We start from the raw sequence: 25,973 nt of genomic DNA, 5'->3' as shown, positions 1-25,973 counted from the left end.
AACTTACAGCTGACTTATGGCGACCCAGTAGGATTTTCAAGGCAAGAGACTTCTAGAGGTAGCTTGCCATTGCCTTTCTCTGTGTAACAACCCTGGATTTCTTTGAGGATCTCCCATCCGATTATTAACCAGGGCTGACTTTGTGTCGTTTCTGAGATCTGATGAGGTGAGGCTAGCCATCACAAACTGTTGAAAAGTCGCTGAAACATGCAAAGACTATGTCTTGGCACAAGGTGGCACTGACACACCATCATGTGGAAGGCATGCCAGCTGTTTAGAAAGTAGCAGTTGCTGTAGTTTAAAATTTCTCTCTTAAGATGTTGGTTTGGGAATAATCAGCATGTTCACTGGAATAGTTCTAATAGTTCTGTGTGTAAATGAAGTTTAATTAGCTATAAGCAGCTGCTGATAATCAAGAGCAGCTTTCTTGCTTATGTTTAGCAATGGTTTCTGCTTTATTTCATCTCAACAGTACTTAAAATACTCAAAGCAGTGTTCTTCATAGTAATTAAATCCCTGTGCAATGTATGCTTTTACACTGTGTTCATAAACGCACACAAATATAGTGAGTAGAACTATATAATTTGCGAATGCCTGGCAAGTTTGGGGCATTTTTCTACCCCATGATTTGACTTGGTAGTGGAGTAGACAACTTTCCAATAACTTATCTGTCAATGGAAAATATTTCACTTGTAGAAATTATTGTTTTATAAAATTAGTAACAATTAATGGCTGTCGTTGCCAGTACACTTTAGCCAAGCTTAGCAGTTTCAAAGTAATTAATTAATGTTTCTCAGGCAGTAATGGCTGGCAGTTGTATAAGTACATGCATCCAAAGGGGTGTGCTGTGTGTGTGATCAAACCAGAAATACATACAGTAATCCAAGTAAAAGTTATTAATTCCTGGAGTGGATGCACAGGTTAAATCAAAACTGAAGTTAAAATTCTCGGTGAATAACCAGTGGCCCATTTTATCTTAAACTGTAAATGCAATCAGAAGCAAAAGTTTGGCCTGAATCGTTGACCTGGGTAAAAAGAGCTGCTAGAAGTTGAGCCCACCAATCTCCAGGTATTTCCCAACCCAGAGCTGGCAACCCTATTCAGAAGTGTCACTATGAGGGGGACATTATGAACAAACCATAATTGATTCATGACATAGGTGGGCTGAAATTCTTGGGCTTCCATGTTTCTGGTGTTCTGTCATATATTATTCTAGAAGTTTTCATTGTTTAGGAAGTACTTCATCTGATTGAAGTTAATTGTGATGTCTGAAATTTGGGTAATATACCAAATGGGATTTGTTTATTGTCCACAAATTGGAATTTGAAGGCCAAACTACACTTAAGAGTGGCCTTGGGACCAACTGATGGCTGCCAATGCTATTTTAGGAAATAATTTGGCTAATTACAAATGATAGATCAAAGTCTTCCTTGGCTATGAAGTTTTCTAAGTTAGTACTGTATGCAAGCCTGAGGATTTCATTTGAGGCGGATACAAATTCTATTTTTGTTTGTGTGTCAGGATCATCTCTTAAAAATGGAACATAGGGCACCGTATGCAAATATCCATCCAGGAACAAAGTAGAGTTTCTTAAGAATTTTTGTTCATATATGAAAATTTGATTAATGGTAAATTAAGTGTCTTATGGAGGTTGGTTGTTGGTATCCAGATTGTTGCTAAGTTTTCATGCAGGATCTGATATGTGTCCTTTGGAACTTTGAATAAGCCACTGTCATGCTATGTCAGAAATAGCTTTAGTCTTAAAAATAGTTTGCCATATGGAATATGAAGCACAAATGTTTGTGTGTCTGGGTACTAATAGAATCCATAAGCCTAGATTGCAGAACACTGGGGAACAGAGAGATCGTGAACTGTCCTCACATATTCTCCTGGGGACGTAGGAAGTCTCTGATGGGTGTTTCCTATGCTCTGCTATCAGGAGGCAGGATCTCATTAATATGTTGAAGGGCAGTGAACTGGAGTATAAGCATAACTTTGTAGAACTGTTCATGTGCAACTTTGTAGAACTGTACTTGGCTGAAAATTTGTATAAACCCAAAGTTTGCCAAAGATAGTTGTATTGTGTTATGTGACCTTGACTTTCTTAGTAGTATGAAACTGTAAAATACATCTGACTGGTTTTCGTTTTCTTCTAGAAATGATGACTCAGATGCCTTGATGACGAATTGATTACTGAATCCACTGCTTCAGATGTAGGGCAAAAGCCTGATGGTGTGGGCAGTATGGACCTAATGAACGGGCAGCCCAGTAGTGTTAATATTGCAGCTACTGCTTCAGAGGTAAGGAATTGGCACAGGAGTCCATTGTGTAACTGCATTTTTAAACCTGCAGAGGTGACTTTTGATACTAGAGTAGTAAGGGCTATTTGACATGCTTAAAAACAGGATATCTTTTGGTCTGTCTGGTTTAAGACTGTGCATGAGAAATTTCTGACTGGCAGTATTGCTCTAAACACTGTTCAAGAATTAAGATTCTTGTGGCGCATTTGCTTTGGTGCAAAATCATGTAAAATTAATTGATTATCTCAAAGCTCTCTTTTTAGAGCACACCACTCTTGTTCATCTCTGTTTTTCAGCATTTGTCCTCCAAAATGTCTTCCCTCTCATGCTTATCTGTTGACCTTACCAAGTCTTTTAAGAGCTTTTGCACTGACCAGAGTAAAATTCATTATGAGGGGTAGGGTTTACTTTACTCAGAATGAACTTGCTCCTGTTCTTTAGAAAAGGTTGACATCATTGAACACATTCTCCTTGAGTGTCTGTTGAATATTAACCATAGAATATGTTATATTTCACCATATTTGTCATCCTGCTTTGATTCATATCCCTACGAAATAGTTACATCTCTATGTGCTAATATCCCCCCAACCAGCTAGTTGAAAAAAATTGTACTCATTTTGTATAATAAATGATTTATAGCAACCTTTCACTTGTCAAGATTTATTCATCATGGAGCTTTTATTGGATGAAAGGAAAGGAAAACTGCAAAGGTGTAATATATCATACATAGAATAAAGAAAGCACTTTATTTTGCCACTTTAAATAATTATACAATCAATTTTTATCTGTTCTGTGCTTAGCAGGGCTTGTGGACCAACACTTGGCTTTTGGCTAGTAAAAAAACATGTTTTATATTTGGTATAATGAAATAAACTGCTTCTTGCTGATGATGCAGCTCCAATTCTGATACAATGGCCCATGTGACAGGGACTGGCCAGAAGTTCTTTCTTTGCAGTATGAAAATCTCTCAAGCATTGATCTAGTGTGCCGGACAATTCTCCCATTATTGGTGACGTTTATTCTACTATATCTCAATTCCTCCCCCCCCCCCCCCCCACACACACACTTAATCGTTTGAAGCACATAGCAGCCTGAAAGCACCAATGCGATCAGTATCCCAAAGTCTCCTTGCTATTTGCTTGAAGAAGACAAGCTATAGGCGCTCCGGTGCAAAACTATTTGCAAGACTGATCTTTTCTCAGTTGTTGAAAGTATTTTGGCAAAGTATTTTTCTGTTCCCACAGCAGAGTAGTAGCTCTGAGTCGCTGAGTGACAAAGGTTCTGCTGAATTGAAGAAAAGTTTTGATGCAGTAGTATTTGATGTTTTAAAGGTTACACCAGAAGAATATGCAGTAAGTAATTCACAGATGTTTTGCTAATCAGATTGCTTTAATTATTTTCCCTATGCTTGTAAACTTCTTCCAACTCCTCTTCCTGTATGTGTCACATTTCTTACAGTGATCATGATAGAAGTGGAACAAATTATGAGTGGAGGTTCAGGGTCATCTCTTTCCACATCTGACAAGTTGCAGCAATGTCTGCACTCCTTAAAAAGGGAGGGGGAGGGAGGGGAGGAAGAGTGTATATGTGCGAGAGAGTGAGTGTTAGGGAATGATGAGAACTAACAAACTACCATGTTTCCCTGAAAATAAGACCCACCCCGAAAATAACACCTATCATGATTTTTCAGGATTTTTGGAGGAGGCTTAAAATATAAGCCCTACTCCAAAAATAAGCCCTACCAGTAGTTACAGATCAGGATGGTGTGATCCAGCAGGGTGCTCCCTGCCAGTAAGGATGCAGCTTGCATCACATGTAACGGGGAAGCAAAGGGTTTGTCAAGAGCCCGCCTTAATATAATCTGGAGGAACCGGGTTTGATTCTCTGCTCTGCCGCCTGAGCTGTGGAGGCTTATCTGGGGAATTCAGATTAGCCTGTACACTCCCACCCACGCCAGCTGGGTGACCTTGGGCTAGTCACAGCTTCTCGGAGCTCTCTCAGCCCCACCTACCTCACAGGGTGTTTGTTGTGAGGGGGGAAGGGCAAGGAGATTGTAAGCCCCTTTGAGTCTCCTACAGGAGAGGAAAGGGGGGGTATAAATCCAAACTCTTCTTAATGAATTGTGAAGGTACTGTATTTCCCCGACAATAAGCCCTGCCCCGAAAATAAGCCCTAATGCATCTTTTGGTGGGAAAATTAATATAAGACCCTGTCTTATTTTGGGGAAAACACGGTATAACATAAGCATATAGAATCAGCCTTACCCTTTTGTGAGAGTCCCCACTAGAATGTACCCTAGGAGGCCCCTGCAGAATGTGTCATTCCAATTACAGCCTCTTCTGGTCCAAGCATATGTGTGTATCATGTTCTAGTTCAGTGTGTTAGGAGGATGTGCCGAGAGAGCGGGGATTGTTCTGGGAGTAGTTGATCTGTGTTTAGAGTTTTAATCTTCTGGCTTGGTTGAGGCCCTTCCAGGTCAACTGAGATGCTGTAGTGTACCCATGTGGTATGATTGAGAGCATCGCTGGGGTGATGTAGTACACGCTTGGAAATTCTATTTTCATCAGGACTAGCCATTTAATCCATCATGGGTTTTGTGTCCTTTGTCACCCATCATCTGGAATTTTAATATTCCTAAAATCTAATTTTGTAGATTCAAACATTAAAGTTTACTGTAACTGGTGGGTAAAAGTAGAGACAAAAGGCTGAGTGTAAAATTACGTATTTTGATGTTCTTTCATGGTATAGATATGATTGTACTCCTACCCCCCCTCCCCCGTTACTTCAGGGACATTGTATGACACATGTGACCTTGGAGTTCTGCAGTTCACTAGTGATCTGATCTAATACCTTTTAGTTGCTCAATTTTCAAAAAATTGCACCCTCAAGTAGTTGTTACATTCATCCGCAGGAGAAATTAGTTCTGAACATCATTCCCCCTGTAACAGATATTAATACGGAAGCAGACGTATCTGTAGCCCAAATGCTTTTCTTATCACCTGAAAAACTATAGAAGTGGAGAACGGAAGCAGCCACAGGCAGCAACCTCTATTCTGGCATAATAGCAGGCATAATATCTTGATTCCTTGATGGTGATTATTTCTTAAAACCAATATCTATAAAATGGATTTTTTAATCTGTTTTATCCCCATCTACCAGAGCTGATTCACGACCCAGGGAATTCAAGCGGCCACTTGGGGCACTGCATTTTGATCAGGACAGTGGGATAGGAGAAGGTGAATGATGTTACTGCAAGATTACTTCCAGAGTAATAGTCAGAGGTGGGATCCAACCAGTTCTCACCACTTCTCTAGAAGTGGTTACTAATTTTTTCTGAGTGCCGAGAAGGGGTTACTAAAGCAACCTCCCTGCCCAATAGGGACTGGAGGTACGTATGTGCGGTGGCGCCACTGTTTGAATCCCACCACCATCGGAACCTGTTATTAAAATTTTTGGATCCCACCACTGGTAATAGTGTTTCTGGGACTTGTCTTCCTTCTATCCTGCCACTACCTGGGAGAAGCAGTGGGCTTCCTATGCTTTCCCAATTGCTTCCCTGCTTGCAGCAGCAAAATACCTTGAGCCCACCTTGCCAGTAGCTGGCTGTACCATTTAAATTGAAAAATGAACGCATGGTTACATTAGTGTGAAATATATATACCAATTATGGAATCAGCAGTTGATTAATGAAGGATATGAAGTCGCGTTGCATCTTGGTAGGCAGTTCTATTGCTGTAACTCTGTGTGATGGAAAGCTTCACAGTGTAGTGTCCAGCAGCTGCTTCAGCAAATAGCTGCCTTGTTGCCTAGGTACAAGACTCCTGATGAGGATGTTGCATTTCTAAGAGACAGGGATATGAGTTGTTCTGATTTCCAGTAACATCCAAAAAAAAGTTCCCCTCCTGTATGCAGACCCTGTGTGGGAGAGCTGTTGGAAAAATTGCCAGAAAGATCGCTGGAGTGTTTGCAGACAGCTTACCTTTTGGAAGATTGGAAAGACTTTCCAATTATTTTGCTTTTCAGTACATTTGCATCAAGCATAGTATAAATATTTCTTTGTGCTTTTTATTTACTTTTAGAAAGCGTTAGTGAGTAGTAATGCTATGAAATACCAAATTCCCTAGAAGACCTCAGCTTTTTGAGGATTAGCACCATTTTAATTTCTATTACAGCAATCTTTAATTATTTAATAAAATCCAGGCATTTTGGAATATTTAAATGAAGAGGCTAGTGAAGAAATGCTGTGTTTTGTTGCATTCGTAACCATGATGAGCTTATTAGTTACAGTATTTGCTAGAAAGGACGACAACTCACTATGTTACACACTCCCTCATAAAATGGATAAGCAAAAGGCTTTTTAGTACTGTACTTAACTAACTTGTATGCAAATTTAAGGAGGTCCCTTCTTTGGAGGCATTTATGAGAGGGGAAACAGTCCATTGGATCCTTACTGTGAAAAGCCCTTTTCCCCTATATTTTAAACATTTCAACAAACTTAAATGTTGGGGAGTACAATAAAGTACATGTTGGGGAGTACAATAAAGTACATCTTGACTTTGTCGCACTGTGCAGGGAGGTCTTTTTGAGAGAGCCATTTAAATGGGGCACAGAAATTGGGTAATAAAGATGCCTCTGCTGACTCTTTGCCCTGGCTCCCCCCACATACCACTTCATAGCAAGGTGTACTTTTCCTTTTAAAACAATCTGCTTTTCCTTTTAAAAGCACTTTTTAAAAAGTGCTGCTTTTCCTTTTAAAACAATCTTGCCTTGCAAAGCAGCCGTGACAGGGCTCTTTACTTTGTCCCACCCCCCCGGGCTACACAATGAGGGGAGTACTGTTGCAAAAAAAAAAAACGTGCCTTGCAATGCAGCAGCGATGGGGCTGTTTGCCTTGCCTCCACCCCCCACCTACACAGTGAAGAGAGTGCTTCTGCCTTTCCTTTAAAACTTACCAGTCACCAAGATGGAAGGGCAAGACTTTTTTCCTGCCAGCTGGCCCAGGAATCCCTGCACTACTCCCTACTGCCCCAAAATTCTCTGCTGTCCCCTGTGATGTGTCCACCACTTTCAGGGGGGCAGTACTGCCCACTTTGAGAATCCCTAATCTGAAGGAGCATCAAATTATCCCTTCCACTAATGGTTAACCCGCTAGAGAAAATATACAAGTGAGGCTAATGGCAGTTACTCAAACAGGAGGAGAGTAGTTTGAATTGGGACAGTGTGAGTACTGGAGTGAGTGTGTTTCCTTCCAGTACTATGGGACAAATCCAACTTGGAATGTTATGTTTAATATCCTGTATCATCTTTAAATATGCCCTAAGTCAAGCTACTTTTTGCCTTGCTGATTTCTGAACATCCATACCACTGCAACCATAGGTATGAATAGGGTCAGCTTCATTGTGGGGTTCATTTTTTGCCCTAGGTCAGTGGTGGCGAACCTCTGTCACTCCAGATGTTCATGAACTACAATTCCCATCAGCCTCTTCCAGCATGGCCAATTGGATTTGTCCCAATTGGCCATGCTGGCAGGGGCTGATGGGAATTGTAGTCCATGAACATCTGGAGTGCCAGAGGTTCGCCACCACAGCCCAAGGTTCATTCCTACCTCATCCATTTATGGCAGCTTGAGTGTTAAGCCATGGGCTGGAAAGTGTAGGAAATGAACATTTTCATTCTCATGGCACTTAAAGCAAATCCAATCTCAAAGGAAAGCACACCACATTTTTATTTTATTTTTTTCAGGGCCAGATAACACTAATGGATATTCCTGTATTTAAAGCTATTCAACCAGAGGTAAGTGTGTTTTTGTGAAATGCTTTGGCTTTCTTTTGATGTCAGCCCACATGTACATTCAGGAACCAAAAATTATCTTCATTCTGTGAATTTGTTGTCCAGCTTTTATGATTTTTAAACAGATGGCTTTAAAACTTTGATGTCATCTTGTATTACTAGTGTGGCTAGAAAAATGAACTGCTATGTATAGCTTTGGACCAGTAATGGTAATATGACATATATTTTGTCCAGATTTCTAGCTTTTTAATCCTGGGCGCTCACCTGTATACCAGCTGCACAGAAAATCTTTTGAAGCTTTTGTATTTTTCTACATCAGCTTGAATAAGAGGGAAACATTCATTATTCTGTGAATCCAAACATCTGCAATAACCAAGGGCTGTCTTTGAAAAACATCAACCATTAAATAACTTTAAATGTTTCTTTTTGAAAGGTGAGAAAGTATGCTGTCGATACATTTGTCTAGATAAATAATTCTTGGCAGAAGTTTTATACCCGCAGTTCAGAGACGGATGCAGTATTACTTGACAACATCTTGTGATTCCCTTATCTAACGCTTTTTATTTCCTTTGAAAAGCCCACTTCCAGTTTAATTAACTTTATTAATTCAAAAATAATCAGATCACTGTGAAATGGATGCTTGTTTCTTTGGTTATACTTGGACATCAGAGTGCACGCGCAAACTTTAAAACTCAATTTTAGTCATCAGAACTGCCACTTTGAACTAATGTCATGTAGAGAGTTTCTTGGTGAGATGGTCATTAGAATTAGAATGCCTCATCTCAGAAATTATTGCTGTATTTATTTAGTTTGTTTTAAAAATATTCAATCCCACCTTATCTCCTCAGACTTAGTCCAGCAAACAGTAATCTAACAATGAAGTAGATTACAGTTACAGATTACAGATTAGTAGATTGCAGATGCAGTTAACCAATTCAAAAGCATTCTGACTTGAGACACAGAAGGTCATTAAGTAGTATACATTTTCTTTGGCTGCCAAGGTAACAGACATTTGAAGGTGGTTTGCCATTGCTTACAATGAGCATTTGTGCATTTAGTTTCTGACACTTAATGAGAACCAGAGTAGATTGCCTGTGCTTAAATAAAGTGCAAAGTACTTGGATGCTTTTTAAAAATATAGTACAGTAATGTAAAAAAGGAAGACTGGTATTTTTTGCCCTAGGTTCAAAAATCTACTCTCATTTCACACCATCTATATGTGTACTTTTCCTGCTTGAACTTCCTTGTATTACTGTCAGAGGCTGAATTTAAGCATATCAGACTTTAATCGAAAAAGACTCCAGGAGCTTTCGTTTCTATCCAACAAAAGCAGTTCAGTCGCTGGTTATTACCTTCTTCTCAGTTTTATGTTTTGACTTCAGTGATAACAGAGAACTGGCCTCATGCTTAGAAATATGAGCAGTGGCACTAAGCATGATGGAGATAAACAGTTATATCAGTCTGAAACTATTTCTCACTTTTTGTCCAGGAACTGTCAAGCTGTGGTTGGAATAAAAAGGAGAAATACAGCTCTGCTCCAAATGCCGTTGCCTTTACAAGAAGATTCAACCATGTAAGTTTCCATTCTATTTATAGAGCCTTTAACTGCATGCTTCAAAGCATGCTGTTTGCATGAATTTTAAACATCTAATGTTGCTTTTATCAAATACTACTATGGTTTTGTCTGAAGCATTTTTAGACTTCCTCCTCATCTGCTATGTGGATTAATTGTGTTAACACTATCTTGGTTAATCGCATTTGTGAATAATGAAGCCCTGGTCACCAATGAACTGTATTTCCAATGATGAATGTGAAAATATTAGCAGTTCTGCATTTTTTCTTGCGGAAAGGCAATGGGCTAGGCTTCAGTTATCGAGGCATATGGATGCTCTCTTTATGAAATGTGGAATTGACTTCTGTGACTGTGGTCTGAGGCGATAAAAAAATTGTTCTGATTTGCAGATTGACTATTGATTGAATCCTGGAAATTTAGCAGCCAGGTTATGTCCCTTACTACTTAGAAATAAACTTTTTAGAATGCAGTGACTGCCATTTACTCCTTTCCAGGGTGTGGTGTAGGGAATATTGCACTTGGCAGACGTATGGTAGGAACAGATCTGCACACATTGCTAACAATAGGGTGGACGCATCTCAAACAGCAGGGACATAGTATGCTTTCTTCCTTTGCCTTTTTGAGGGCAGAAAGAAGCCACTGCAGAGCTGGGAAGAAAGAAAGGGGTGGTGTATTATGGTTTAGCAACCATGATAGTTCAATCTGGGTACCCAAATTTTTGTTTGTAACTTCAGTAGTAATCTAAAAGGCTGCAAGTTCTATTTGAATATCTAATAATGATAACAAACCCATTGACTTTTAACTGGTTCTAGTAACTAGTTTTTATTTCAGAAAGTCCTTCTCTCTTAGCAATATTTCTAGATTTATGCAATTTAGTATATATTCTTCCAGGTTAAAAAAATGCTATTCACTCCTGGCAAGTTGAAAATAGTAAATAGCTTACAGATGGCTTTTAGTAAAGGCATTCTGAATATTGTAAGCAGCAAGGGTATTGTGTAGTATACTTCAGTCTGAAGAGAGGATTCTAACATTTTCACAGATAATTTTGTAATTACTTTCTCATCTGTACATGCTGCCCTCATGCAATTAACTGTAATCTGGAGAGTGTGGAGTAGTGTAATATAAAAAAAATATGAATGCCAATTGCACACATTGCATGCTTCAGTTGTGATAGCCTGGCCATGTGCTTCTGAGTTCATGGACTCTTTGGATGAGGAACCATATGGTAGTATGATGCTCTACCCCCAGCCGGCACCAGTGGAGCCGCAGGAGGAGTTGGACCCTGTAAAGTCAGACCCAGGGCCACAATTGGAAACTTGCATGGAGACTGTAGGATCAAACCCTGAGCCACAGCTAGGGATCAGCTTGGAAGTCCCTCAGCCTCCCGGTGGCAGACCAGCTGCAGGGACTCTGGCTTGCTCTCCCCCTGCATTCCCTGAACCCTGTGAGTGGCAGCAGAGTTGTCTGCATAGCAAAGGAGGAGGCAGCCCTGAACCACCCTAGCCTCAACAGCAAAGATGAGTGTTTGCAGGAGCAGTGCTGACACAACGGTCAGGTGCCGGCTATCTCTAGCTACTAGGGCAGTTCCCTGTGAAAAGAGATTGGGAAACAGGAGGCAGCGTGGAAGCAATGAGTCTACTTGCTGCTGCCCAAACTGTGCTTGTCTGCATATTATCTTCTTCATGTTGACCTTGGCCCAGACCTCTGGATTTGTGTTGTTCAGATTGCCCTTATTTGCACTTGACACTTGTGAGTAGGAATTATTGATGTTCACCTTGGACTGAACTTTGTGTGTTTGAGATCAGCTCCCATTTCTGAAGGAAAACCTTGTGGCCTGAAGTTTATATGCACACAAAACATCTTATGGAAATGGTTCTTCTGATCAAAATGGTTATATCATCTCTTGCAACTTGTTTTCAGAGGCTTGTTGAGGTTATTTAAACTCTGGATGTTAATGTTGACTGATCAATAGGAATTCTGCAGCTAATGCTCAAGTCAGTAGCGGAGCTACAAGGGGGAGGGGTGTGCGTTGCACCGGGTGCATGCCTGGGCAGGCGGGAAATTGCTCCTGACCCCTTCCCCTTCCTCTCGTGGTGCCATGCCCTCCCTTGTTCTCCCCCCACTTAACCTAGTGAAAAAGTTCGCACTAAAAAGTGGCCTGAAAAGGGCCCTGGTGGGAACTACACTATCCAGGAGACCTTGCAAGCCCCAAGGTCTCCTGGGTCGTGCAGTTCCCACCAAGACTTTTTTCAGCCTGAACTGAACAGGCCTGAATTTTTTCAGGTGAACTTTTTCAGCCTAAACTTAGGTAAGTGGGGAAAGGGAGGGGGGGGAAGCATAGAATCCACCCCTGGTGCAGTTTGGCCCAACTACGTCTCTGGCTTAAGTCAGATAACGGGTACTTGCTTTTCTTAAAGTTATGCTCAGACTGAGCCTTGGGAATCAAAATCATTTATGTCCAATGGTATGTCCATAAAAATGCAGTTAAATTGTCCTTGAAGCAGTATTTCTGAACAAGTTTTGTGAGCCAGGGCTGTCTGTGCTTTTCTTGGGAAAATAGATATTTACAAGCCTTTTATGATGGAATATTTAGAGTAGAATTTCTGATTGGTATTTTCTGTTTTGTTTTTAATTTTAACAGTATTATATGGGTACCTTAAAAAGTGCAAAATACTTGGGTATCTTGGATAGTAACATATGGTGACAGGTATGTAAGGGTTACTGAAAAAGATAAATAATAAATCCTAAGAATTTATGTGATCTTTGGGGTTTCACCTTGCCTTTCTTAGATGTTGTTATAAAATAAAGACTTAGTGAACTATGCCATTAATGAGGCTAGGAGGAAATGGTTTCACTCCCCTTTATCGTTCTTGGATTCAGCTCCATCTTGACAGGCCCTTTCCACTCAGGTTCCAGCTGCCATGGATGGGGCATTGGGGGCAAACAAGAAGCTGCTCCATTGTGCCAGGACTAGCTCAACTGAGAATCCCCTAACTTGATATATTTATATTGAATTTGAATACTATTCTTTTTTCCCCCCTATCATTTCAGTTTGGGCTGAAAAGCAAAAATGTAATATTAAGAGAACTGGAGAATTCAAACTATAGCAGAGCCGTCCACAAGTAATTTTGTGGATTTCAGTAGTGATAAAAGTTATCCAGTTTCTAAAGAATGTAATTTTTTATGAAGTGCTTACAGCTGGTGCATGTGGGTCAGGTTTGTCACTGGGAAGGGAGTTAAAACTTCATTTGGCCTGTGGAAATGAAGCTCATGCATACACAGAATCCTGAATCCCCCCTTTACCCCCTCTCTCAGCTTGGAAACAGCCAGGAAGGGACCACATTAAGAATCACTGTTCAGAATTTTTCCTTTGATCCACAGCTTTACCCTCATGTGTTTACTGTTAAGGATAGAACTTCTCAAGCCTGGAGGACAAGCATGAAGAAGATACTGACTAATGTCCTCTTCCTAAGATTACTACAGCTACCGCTTTTGTTCTTTTTTGCTTCCACCTTCAAATGTTTGGACTTCGGTATATCGGTGTCCTGCCCCTCTCTTTCCTGCACTTGGATAAAAGTTATGCGGTTGAAATACCGGCCAGTCAGCCTTGAACATCATCTACTCCAAGCCATGTTTATTAGCTGCTTCTGAGCCCAGTCTCAGGGAGAGAAGCACACATGTATCAGAGTGCTGACTATACTTTCGCAGCAGGCTGACGGTTGTAATTATGTGTATTTGTTCTAACAAAAAAGGTCAAGCCACTCTGTTTCACAGTTCTTTGGATTCTGGCTACAGTTTTCCAGCCCTATTTTCCTTTTGACATTCCTTTTCACTAGTTCCTCATAAAAAAAGACACTAATTATTTCCTAAAACTTATATTTCATTTTCAGAACTTATTCTAGCAGTGGGGCTTGGGTTTTGGTGTTGCAAAACTTGGATTTCCAAAGCCACTGAGATCTCAGCAGCAATACAGAACTAAAGAGATTTAGATTCCTTTGCTATATTATATATAAACAGATGTAGAGCTGTAAAACCTCACTCAGTAGTAGACTGGGTAAACTGTTTCTTTAGAGGGAAGGTGAATAAAAAGCCAGATTTAGAATTTTGTATCGCAAAGATATTTACAGAAACCTGTAAATGTCTTGTTCGATTGGGTTTCAGCTGCATGGATTCTCTCCTTATTTACCATTTCCCCTCTTCAGTGTATTTCCTTAGACCCGTGGTGGCGAACCTTTGGCACTCCAGATGTTATGGACTACAATTCCCATCAGCCCCATCAGCCAATCAGCCAATTGGCCATGCTGGCAGGGGTTGATGGGAATTGTAGTCCATAACATCTGGAGTGCCAAAGGTTCGCCACCACTTCCTTAGACCTACAAGATTCTTTCTTCTGCAAAATTATATAATAGCTTAAATGGCTGGGCTGCGAAATCTGGGGGGAAGGATCCCCTTTTGGAGGTGGCACAGGCTTATGTCAGTGGATTTGTCCTTCCCGGGGCACTTATCCTAGTGGAGGGGCAAATCTACCAGCATCTGGCCTCTACGGCACCCTGGGATCCCTGGTCATGCCGTCCAGTTCTTTGTCAATGTTCCCATACTGTTCCATGCTGTAGGGGTGTGGTGTGGATGTTCCCGGGGGTGGAACTGACCTTAGCTTCCAACACCTGTTTAGCCCCCTTGCACCAGCAGACCCAGCTATATGACTATAGTTCCATATATTGTGTGCATGAAAACTAAGTCTCCCCTATCAAGAATTATTTTGCAAGCAGAACAGTTCAATTCATGTCACTCTTTTCAATGTGAAAAAATAGTAGTAAAGTAACCATGTGTTAATATAACTTTCCCAAGAAACAGATTTCCAAGGGGAAATCAGGAGCTTTCCTGTTTTTGTGTAACATGTGTAGAATCTTGTCAACTAAATCATAACTGGAAAATGATATAAATATGACTATTGATTTAACAGTATTGACATAATGGGCATCTTCTGAATGAGATGCCAAAATTGTTATTTCTGAGTTCTTTTACCACCACCATCTCTTGTTTCGTTTGCCTTTTTTGTTTGTATGCATTACTACAGATTCTTTTATTTCTAGGTAAGCTTTTGGGTCGTTAGAGAGATTCTTCACGCACAGACATTAAAAATAAGAGCTGAGGTTCTGAGCCACTACATTAAAACTGCTAAAGTGAGTAATTCTCTTCTTGGATTTGCCAGAGTGAATCTTTTAATATCCAATTTTGGAAATATGGTTGATAAATATTTGGCTCTGTTTACTTTGTGATGAGAAGAAAGATTTGCCTTTATAAGCAGGCTGTAACTCAGAATAATGGAGATATAGTAAAAAGTAGGAATTCCTGATTCTGTGCAAAAGTTGTTTTTCAAAAAAGTAGGAAAGCAATATAATATTTTTAGTTAGACTTTGGAACAGAGTGGTGGCAATGCCTATCTGCCTTGGGTACGATCCAGAGAAGATTGGGGTAAAGTTCCACTGAAATTATCAGTGCCACTGATTTCAGCAAGGCCTATCTGAAAGAAAATCCCGTTTGAAATTAATTGGACTTTCTTTCAAGTTCATTGGGAAACTTAAGATTGTTGGAAGCCTTTAGGTTTTAGTTATCATGTTTCTCTTTAGTTTTTCTTAACTGTTAGAATGTTTCTCTGCTAACATACCTCTCCAGATAGACAGCTGTAATTTAAGCTCTAGTGACATCGTAGACATAGAGAATTAACATCTGAACTGTTAACAAGAGAAGGCCCTGATAGAAGCCAAACATTTTAACCAAGATGAAAATGTCAGATTTATCCCATACACTCTTTCATCCAATTCTCTCCTCCTTTTCAACACTAACTGCTAGCTAAATTTGATTAATATATAATGGAAAACAAGGTTAATATTAAAAGTGCAGTGACAGGGGATGAGTTAGAGGAAAGAAAGGATAGGAGGGGAGATATGTATGCCTGAGTAGTCTGTAATCATAATTAAAATATTGGCAAAGTTATAGGTTATATGACACTTTTCTGTTTACTTATTACTTGTTATTTGGGGAGCTTTAACTTTTCTAAATGATCAGTTTTTGATGTCAAAATTAGTTCATGTTGTATGCAGTGCTTTCTGCAAAGTATGAAACATGTTGGTTCTACCTTGAAAAAATATATTGTTATTTAATTACATTTTTCTTTTTATCCTCAGAAACTGTATGAGCTGAATAACCTACATGCCCTTATGTCTGTGGTATCTGGACTGCAAAGTGCCCCCATCTTCAGGTTAACCAAAACATGGGCGGTGAGTAAGCCACACCAATCAGGGAGTGGTTTCTTCCTCTTTGTGAAATTTCAGATTAATCTGAAAAATAACGTCAAACACCTAGAAAAATCTGGTACTCAGAGGAATATTGCTTCATTACAAGGAAGTGTAGTTCCTAACTGTTGCAGCCAAGAATTGGGATATGATAGAGGTTCACATCTATAGCACAGTGGTTCTCAACCTTCCTAATGCCGCGACCATTTAATACAGTTCCTCATGTTGTGGTGATCCCCAACCATAAAATTATTTGTGTCTCAGTTCCTAAGACCATCGGAAATATGTGTTTTCCGATGGTCTTAGGCGACCCCTGTGAAAGGGTCGTTCGACCCCCAAAGGGATCGTGACCCACAGGTTGAGAACCACTGATTATAGCATCTTCACTAAAATAGTGAACCAACTACTCATAGGTGCCTTTCTTCCAAAAAACACAAACATTTCAACTGCCTCAGCAACTGCTGTTTAGTGAATGCAGCTCATGAATAAACTCCCCATTGGATAGAACTGGTGGGGAGGAGAGTGGGAGAGAAATATGCAAAATATTAAAGGGCAAGAAAAAGCATTTAAATGAAGTTAAGTGTTTGTTCCTTGCTTTTGCAATACTCTAGCAAAACAAAACAAAAAACCTAGTTGCCCATGTGGAGCATCCTGGCTCTTCTCTGCATAGGAAATAGGGCCTTATTTAGGATGAAGTTAGCGGAAAACTCTGCAAGACTTCTGGAGATTAAACAAAACAAAAGATTGCGTGGGGGAAAGAAGTATAAGAAATCACTTTCCTAATTCCAAATAGTGTCTCTCTGTTGCCAGGACTGTGAAAAATTCCAGGCTGAATTTGGCAATGGTGGGTGGGGTGTGTTCAGCAAGTGAAACATTCCTTGCATCACCTGTCCACTGACTGTGGCATGCTGGAACCTCATCATATTCAATCTGTTCTTTGTTTCTGGTCAGACCAGTCATAAAGAACTATGAGACTGAAACTGAAACGTGGCTTAGAGATTAACAGGAGATTTGAATCCTGACAGTTGATTGTGTCGTAGTTCTGTGTGTGAGCACACCAACACACATGTACGTTTAAAAAGCTGGTTTTTATTTTTCAGATTTTTACTTGTGGCCAGAAATGGATGTCTCATACTTTAAATTCTTTTTGAAAGCATCCTCGAATGTCATTATTGAACTTGTGTAGTGAGTAAGAACGATGGTTGAAAGTTTTGATGGAGTACTAATTTATTTTACTTTGTTTACTTGCTGACTCAAGGCAGATTACGCAACTAAAAATCGTGAAATAGGGACAGTATATAAAGAGGCTTATCTCCAGATTGGAGTAATCAGCAGTAATTCACTCCCAGCCTTACTTTGTTTTATTTCTATTTAAATGAGAAGTAATGTTTTTATAGAGGCTGGCTTTATTTGGTTTCATATTGGTGTGGTGTTGCTCATTTTATAAATATACATAAATCCCAACAGAGTACTTGTAAAAATCCTCATGTGACTGTTCAACTTTATGTAGGTCTGAATGTTGTTTTTGAAAGAACAGAGGTTCTACTTTCTCAGAAAACATTTTCTAAATGTTTTTTCTTCATACCTTTCTTTCTTGGTCTTCAAACTAAATAAAATTTCTGGTGGGGTATTCAGTGCTGCTTCTGTTGAGGTTCATTCAAGCATTCTCTAATTTGGCATCTTCTTATAAACACGATTCATTTATAGTTCTGGGTGAGAACTGGAACAGACTTTAATAACTATGTGTGCAATATGTATGAATTCTACTCAGTTTGACCATGCAAAGCCATGATCTTTTGAAGCACATATACATGCAACAGAATCTCTACAGAATATCTCTTGCTTTAGTAATTTATACTTTGATCATGGTTTGAAGTTGTAACAGTCTATGCTGGCAGTTAAACCACAGTAGTCTTTTGTCCTGATGAATCAGAGCTTATGTTTTATCATAGTATCCTTTTATCAATCTATATATATAAAAATGGAACCATGTGTTTGTTGCTTCGAGAATAACCCCGCACCTGCTGGCCCAAACGCTCTGAAAATTTCACAGACACTTACTCATTCCCCTGACTGTGTTCTTACGTACCTCCCGCTGTCATACAACACACCTGAGCCAGGTAAAACATCTTTTTCCTGGCGCACCAGGCCATGAAGCTGCCTGTGTGTAACTGTCACCCTTAGAATGTTCGTGCCCTTAGAATGTTCGCTCAGATGGCCAGATATGAGCAGTGAAAATAGTACATAGGCAATAACTCGAGTGGACATGAAACACATACACACGTTGCCGTGTGAGACGTTAGGTGGGGTTCCCCACCCTCACACGCAGGTACCTTTCATTCTCTGTGCGTCACCCACTACTACCACACAACACACCTACTCTCATACACATTCAGCGGAGGGAGAGGGAAGGGACGGAGGGGGAGGCATGCAAGGGAAGAGAAGTGTGGGAGGGAACAGAGAGTGAGTGGTGGCATGCAAGGGAGGGGAGGAAGCGAGCCCAGCATCTGGATATGCCCCACCTACCCTAGCAGAGGGAGACGGAAGGGAGGGAGGGGAAGGGATGGCATGCAAGGGAAGAGAGGGTGGGAGAGGGAAGGGACGGAGGGGGAGGCATGCAAGGGAAGAGAAGTTAGGGAGGGGAGAGAGTGAGGGGTGGCATGCAAGGGAGGGGAGGGAGGGGCCCCAGCATCTGGATATGACCCACCCACTCTAGCAAAGGGAAAGGGGAGGGAGGGAGGGGGAGGGGTGCCATGCAATGGAAGAGAAGTGAGGGAGGATGCGGTCACACACATGACATCACACAGTATCAGCCTGAGCGTTTCCATGAGCACGTACTGCTGGCCTCTGCAATTGATTTGCTGCTACTGTTCCCTTCCCATTTCACCACAATAAGCCACAGCAACGCGTGGCCAGGCCCCGCTAGTAATGATATATTAATCATTTAGAGCAGGAGTCTGCAACCTGCGGCTCTCCAGATGTTCATGGACTACAATTCCCATCAGCCCCTGCAGCATGGCCAATTGGCCATGCTGGCAGGAGCTGATGGGATTTGCAGTCCATGAACATCTGGAGAGCCACAGGTTGCAGACTCCTGATTTAGAGATTCTTATCTGTATAGACTGATAGCTAAGCATTTAAGTAAGCATTTACTGTAGACCAGTCAGAACAGAAATAATATGTGATTTTGTATCCAAGAGAACCATTCTTCTTTGAACGGTCATTTGTTATGTTCTGATTGCTAGTATATGATATAATATTTTGATTTTAGAACAGTGGCCAAGGCTGTACCAAATGTGAATCTTTATGGAATGGTTCAGAAAGTCAGACATTAAGGGGGGATTTCTCAAGAATTAGGGGATTAGTTTAAAGGAAGCTGAAAATGAGAGTCAGGAAGTATAATCCATTCAAGAAATGTGGAGGCTATGTTATGCCACCTTAGTTGAGGCTAACAAACTTCATCATGAATGATAAGACACATACACAGCATGTTCCAGAAGATGCTAATATGACTGAATAGCATAGTCATAGGAGTCTTAAGAGGTTTTCTTTAAAACAATGAAGCATATGCAAAAGAGAAAAATGTAAAAAGAGCACAAATTCTGACAACATTGATTAACTACTAAGACTACAAAGCAAACAAAAGAGGAATTGAGCTTGTAGGGCAGGGCAGTGGAAGCGACTCTGGGGATGGAAAAATTTGAGAAGCTAAATGAATTATTAGTATCCATTTTTAGTGGGAAGATGCTAGATGTCTTTTTAATAAGAAGCTAATTGAGTAATTGATAACAAATCATTGAGGCTTAATATATTCCACCACCACCCCCAGAGATTTTAAAGAATGCAGATATGAAACTGTTGATCTTTTAACAAAAAATGCAGTGTTACTAAAATTTTAAATGTAATCTGACAGTCCCAGTTTTTTAAAAAGGGGGAAGTGCAAACCCCATCAGCTCAATTGGAGATTAATGTGCCAAGGCTAAAACACAGTGAAAATATTGGAAATTACTATCAATATAACTATGTTCATGTACAAGTTGATGGTCTGATCACATTTGGAGTTCCTTGTGCAATCTTGGTCCTCCCACTTCAACACGAGTATTATATGACTGGAAGAGATATGATAGAAGGAAGATAACTAAAATGATCAGAGTATTAAAGCAGTTCCCCAACAGGAAAGGTACAAATATTTACATGTTTTTATTTTAGGAAAAAAATAACTAGCATGAAGACATAATAAGTGATGCATAAGACTCACTTCTGGCAGATATCAGTGCCCTATGGGATATAAATCAATTCCACAGGCCTGCAAGACCGAAATGTTCCTACAATTGAAGATGTTGGTCTTAAATTGTGACATCTTGGCCTCTGAATTCATACCCCCTCTCTCCCATCCATAAATTTTAGATCTGCAGTGATAGTGAGATGACTGTGGGTATGGTTTAGTTAAATTGCCATCTCTGTATTCATGGTATACTGGAGGATTTTAATCTCTTAATTTATTAATTTGTAATATTGTGGTTTTTGGCCAGGGAGGGTGAGATAGTAAATAAAATTAATTACAAAACTGTAAACGGGGTGGGAAAACTGGATGAAGAGCTGCCTCTGTCATAGCAGAACTCAGAAACAACCAATGAAACTGACTTGACGGTCAGTTGCAGTTAGATGAGCACTATACCAAATGATTCATAATTGCCAAGAATGTGCCAAGATGACCACTTGCCACAAATTGATTTTTTAGATGCATCATCCATGAATTTGTCCAATTGCAATAATAGTTATTGAATCACAGCTAAATGGCTCTTCCAAGTTCATTGGCAGTATTCATCTTTGCTAATCTTCCCAAAGGTTTGTGTCCAGATTTTCATGTATCAATCAACTGTGATTCTTTCCTTTTACACTGTCCAACAGTAGCTAATGTATTGGAGGAAAATAAAAGAACAAGCTTTTTCATAATAAGAATGTTTTGGTTCTTTTTCACCCAAAGTTACTGAGCCGAAAGGACAAAACTACCTTTGAAAAGCTGGAGTACGTAATGAGTAAAGAAGACAATTATAAACGGCTTAGAGACTATATTAGCAGCTTGAAGATGACTCCTTGTATTCCATATTTAGGTAAGACAAAAATTAATGTTTTTAGTTTGCATTATAAACATGTCACTACCTGCACAGTAGCTGTAGACTTAAATTCTTGTAAATATTTGGCCATTTTCTTGTCAGTTCTCAACTTGTGTGTGCTTAAGGGAATGAATGTCTTCTGTGCTCAAGCATTCAGTGTCTTGTTTTTTTAGAATGTTCTACTTTCTCTTACATAGCTTTAGAACTTGTTCACACAGAGCTTTTTCTGCCTTTTTCAGACCAAATTTTAGACAAATTCATGTGTTGTAGCTTGCCGTGTGTCCACATTTGCCAGCTTGCCTGTTAACAGGGTGCCTGAAAAGTTTGCTGTTCACTCGTGGGTGCAAATTCTTATGGGAAGCCATGCCAGTCAGTTGCAGCAAAATTAAAAAAGGAATCCGGCTTGACATCTTAGAAGATTGATTTATTGTAGCTAGAGCTGCTTCACCAGATGCCTGATTAGTACACATACACATGCACACACACACACACGCGTAAAAGACAGGGTTAGAAGGCTTGAAAATCTATGACATTTCAGTACAAAATTAAGAATTGTTCAAGATAAACACAATGACAATTCACAACAACTTTTGCTAGTGATAACAGTCTGAAGTTTCACTTCTTGCATCTGATGGTGAAGTCAAAAGTTTATTTTTAAGGTACCATAGAACACTTTCTGTTTATACTGGTGAGTGTGCCTGTTGCCGAATAAAACTCAAAATGAGTTTAACAAACTATTTCTGAAACTTCTTTGTGGTCTTGTCAATTCCTCAGAAAAAAATGTACTGCTGATATTTTACTAATCTTAAAATAACTAAAATAACTATTATAGTAATAGCTATTTTGTTATTGAATCCATAGTCTATGGAACAGTGATTTAGAACTTGACAAAAATATAAATAACTTTTCTATCTGTTATGTTTTCTTCTTAAACATTGAAGCAATACAGTTCATACTAAAGTTGCTGCACTGTGAAAGAAAAACTTCAGGGGGACAATTCCAGTACCATGACATTGCATTTTATGTATTTTGCATGCTTTATTGTAGAAGTAAAGAATTTTTACATGTATCATAGATGCACATATAACTTTGGATATTGTAACATGCATAATACTTTAAACTATGAATTGTGTTTTCCATTTATTGACCATTTCTCTGCACAGTTGGGATTTGCGTTTGTTGATGTTTCCCTTTTGAAGGGGAGGCAGCCTTTCTTGTCTAATGAATTGGTGATTGAGGAGGAGACTTTTGAAGGGCTCTGCAGAATTTACCTGCTATTTATCTCACTATCCAGCCAGTTGTTGTGACCATCACTAACCCTACCCCTTCAGGGTAGCTTTTCTTTTGTGCTCTGCATGACTCCAGGCTCTTCATGCTGGAAAGGAGTAGCATTTCTCTTAATGAAAAACTTGTAAGCAGGTTTTTGGAACTCTGTGGGGGTGATAATGGGGGATGAAGGTTGAAAAGCCCCATTATTATTATTATTATTATTATTATTATTATTATTATTATTATTATTATTATTATTATTATTATTATTATTATTATTATCATTATCATTATCATTATCATTATCATTATTATTATCATTATTATTATTATTATTATTATTAACATTTAATATACCGCCCCCTGGGGTCTGGGCAGTGTACAATAAAACCAACAACAATAAAAAATAAAACCAACATACAATATTACTCAAATAAAAATTAATACATTAAAACCAGTAACAACAATGTAACCTGAAATAGGTGGCAACCGAGAACTCCAAACCCACCCTCTCTGGGAGGGGGCTGGCAGTTCACCAGTAGATGGTATGTGGGGGCTGTAATGGAGGGGGCGACCCTTTACTCTTTTAGAATCTTGCCATTTGTTTGAGAAGGTGAGAGATGCCCAGTTGAAAGGTGTGTTTAGGAGGAAAATATCAAACTGAATATTGAGGTGAACAGAAAGTAATTAAGATCTATTGCTACTTCAGTAAAGTAGTTCCAAAGAAAGTTGTAAAATACTGTTTCTGTATTTTTGGAAAATATTTAGGAATTGTGCAATATCTGATCATTGTTCACAGTGCTTTCTGACACTTTTCACCATGTCGAAATAAGGAACGGTAAAATTTCACATTAGTATTAGTATTAAAATTTCTCTCTAGTATTAGAGTGAACATTTCAGAGGTAGTTCACACTGTGGTCTTCAGTGGCACTTGTATGTAGGAGACAACTATTGCTGCTTTTGAAACAAAATAGCTAGTGAACATCCAGATTCTATATATCATTGGCAAAATAGTGAAAAGAATCTGTATTTAGTTGGCTTTTTGAAATTCTTTACTGTTCCTGACTGCTAGAAATGAGGTTTAATGAGAAGAACCCAAACTAAAATACACAATTCAAATTCATGCTGGCCTTTTCAGTAATCTGTAACCATTCAGCTTTCAAAACTTTAGATTGATAGGCTGTGATCCCCAGGCCTCTCCCTAGCCTAGCGTCTTGCTGTCTGCTACTAAGCTGTGGAGGGCAAAGGCAACCATAGCAAGCATTTCCTTCATATGGCGGAATTAAATTAGGAGCCATTTCCAAGTCACAGGTTGCTAGCCCAGAGAACCAAACACACTAAGTAATTTTCTTGCAAACAAAACATAACTTGTAAAAGATCCTGTAGTCTTAGCCTAATTGCTGACAGGCAACAAATTACTGCAGTGGTCCATCTGTCAATTCCTGTTGAAGACTGTCAACTGTGTAAATGTAAGTAAATACTATCCTTTTAGGAAATGCACCATTTTTTTGACGTTCTTTTCGTTTTGATTAAAAATAGAAAATACATAGACATATCATCTATGTTGTCATTAAATCTATGATATTGAAAAAATACACAAGATTGTATATGTGCCATGGAGAGAGACACAGTGACATGCCTCTGAAGATGCCAGCCATAAATGTGGGCAAGACATCTGGACAAAAACTGCCAGACCACAGCCACACAGGTTGGAAAATCCACAAAAGCCAGTTAATTCCAGCCATGGAAGCCTTCAACAATTCAGGGTCTTAAAAGTTGCTGTGGCAGTACTTAAGCAATTTCAATAAAGTCAGTTTGAGAGTTGTAAGGTTGTCTTGTTCCTGATGACAGTACTTAAGCTGTAGCAGTACTTAAGCAATTTCAATAAAGTCAGTTTGAGAGTTGTAAGGTTGTCTTGTTCCAGTGGGTAGATACATAGTCAGCTGTGGTTTAATTAAAAGTTTCCTTGTCTACTTTTTTCACCCTTTCATACATCCAAAGAATACTGCCATTAGATCTTCAGTTTATACCTAGCAGTATAAATTATTAATCCCAGTATTTTTTACCATTTCCATTTATACTGTACTGCAAATAGGATGCTACTGAAGGAGCCTGGAGCATTTTTTCAGTAGTACAATATCAGATAAACTTGATTTTGAAGTAGCATGTTTTATTGTCCTTGTCTTATTTTTGCATTTCTATACCTACATTGCTACCAGCTTAACTGCTTGATAATCAGCATGTCTACTTCTTAACATGGCCCCATCTGTGGATATGTAAATACAGAGATTGGAGCCATGCATAAGAACTCATTGTTGATAGAATTGTATTATTATGCCAGTAAAGGTTGTTGAAGTTGAGAATAATATTGTTAGCTGCTTTGAGTTCCATAAGGAAGAATGGTGGCTAATAAATATTTTAAATAAATATATAAATACTGTTATTTAAGGCATCAGAATGAATAATTTTCTGTACTTTTAGAAGTCATCACCTTAACAATTCTCCAGCTGCATTTTGTCCCACTATTATAAACATTACATCCAGGTAAACTGTTGGGTTTTTTATCATCTTCCATCTCCTGAAAATTAAAAACCTGAAAAACTAATACTTAATCATGTTTTTACAAAAAAACCCAAATATTATATTTGGTTTTATTGACCCCAGTAACATATGATATGGCAATAATATGAGCATCCTACAGGAATGTGAAAAATCTGCCATCTTGGAAAATGGCAGCTATTGGAATAATGGATGTCTTCAACTAATATAATAGCATATTTGTCTTAAGTAACCACAAAAAATCATGCATTTTGACATCAAGACAAATATCCTACAAGAATTTTAAAAATTGAAGCAATCATATTTGCAATCTTGTAAAATGTCGTCTACAGGAAAAAATGTGCCAAAATTGATATGTGTACCCAAGAAAATTTTTTAAGCAGTAATGTCCTGAAACACACACATAAACAAGAAACACACAATAAAATTATCTGCATGTATATATTTTGCGGAGGTCTGCTGTGGATCCAGGACTATCTCCTTTTTGATCAATTTTATGTTCGACCTTTTAATGAGTAAACTTAAAACTTTGAACATTATGTGAAATTACATTCTCTTTCCCCATTCTGTAAAAGTACTATAGGTTAATATTTCAGGAAACCAGAAATCATAATCATAATGAAAGTAGGAAGAAAATTAACTTTTAAAAGTATTTGTTTATGCCTTCGTCTTTCCACTGGTGTCCGTGTTCCTTAGTTTTGATATTCAGGTTAGAGTTATTCAGTGTTCCTTTTATGAGATCAGTATTTACATAGCTTCTCCAGTGCCAACTTGCCCTCATCTAAAATGATGTTTATGGTATGCCCTGGCTGTAATAAATCTTTTTCTTGACGCCTTCACCTCTTCAGAATGTCCACATGGAGGTCAGCTAATACTTCAGTCTTCCCCCGGTGCAATTGAGTTTCCAGTCCAACAGTTACGTAAAATTGCTTCGTGGACTCACAGGCTAATAAATCTTATAATTACATTTTTCATCAGTTAGTTTTTGTTGGCAAAGCTAGAATTAATCCTAAACACAAATTCTATCCCTACCTAACAACCAAAGTTAAGTTAGAGAAACTTCTTAAAA

At 39.0% G+C, this 25,973-nt stretch overlaps 1 protein-coding gene across 2 annotated transcripts in view; it reads left to right on the top strand.

Moving 5' to 3' along the window:
* Positions 1 to 25,973, top strand: part of RALGPS2 (Ral GEF with PH domain and SH3 binding motif 2) — a 122,302-nt gene that overhangs the window by 34,969 nt on the left and 61,360 nt on the right. For both annotated transcript variants that reach the window (XM_048482463.1, XM_048482462.1), the window contains exons 2-8: positions 2,157 to 2,300; positions 3,545 to 3,652; positions 8,043 to 8,093; positions 9,580 to 9,663; positions 14,757 to 14,846; positions 15,852 to 15,944; positions 20,947 to 21,073. In XM_048482463.1, coding sequence (XP_048338420.1) covers positions 2,244 to 2,300; positions 3,545 to 3,652; positions 8,043 to 8,093; positions 9,580 to 9,663; positions 14,757 to 14,846; positions 15,852 to 15,944; positions 20,947 to 21,073 — 610 coding nt within the window. In that variant the 5' untranslated portion in view covers positions 2,157 to 2,243. The remainder of the gene's footprint in view (positions 1 to 2,156; positions 2,301 to 3,544; positions 3,653 to 8,042; positions 8,094 to 9,579; positions 9,664 to 14,756; positions 14,847 to 15,851; positions 15,945 to 20,946; positions 21,074 to 25,973) is intronic.

Source organism: Sphaerodactylus townsendi, unplaced genomic scaffold (assembly GCF_021028975.2).
Source record: "Sphaerodactylus townsendi isolate TG3544 unplaced genomic scaffold, MPM_Stown_v2.3 scaffold_18, whole genome shotgun sequence".
Lineage (NCBI taxonomy): Eukaryota > Metazoa > Chordata > Lepidosauria > Squamata > Sphaerodactylidae > Sphaerodactylus > Sphaerodactylus townsendi.
This window is presented reverse-complemented; position numbering and strand designations above follow the sequence as displayed.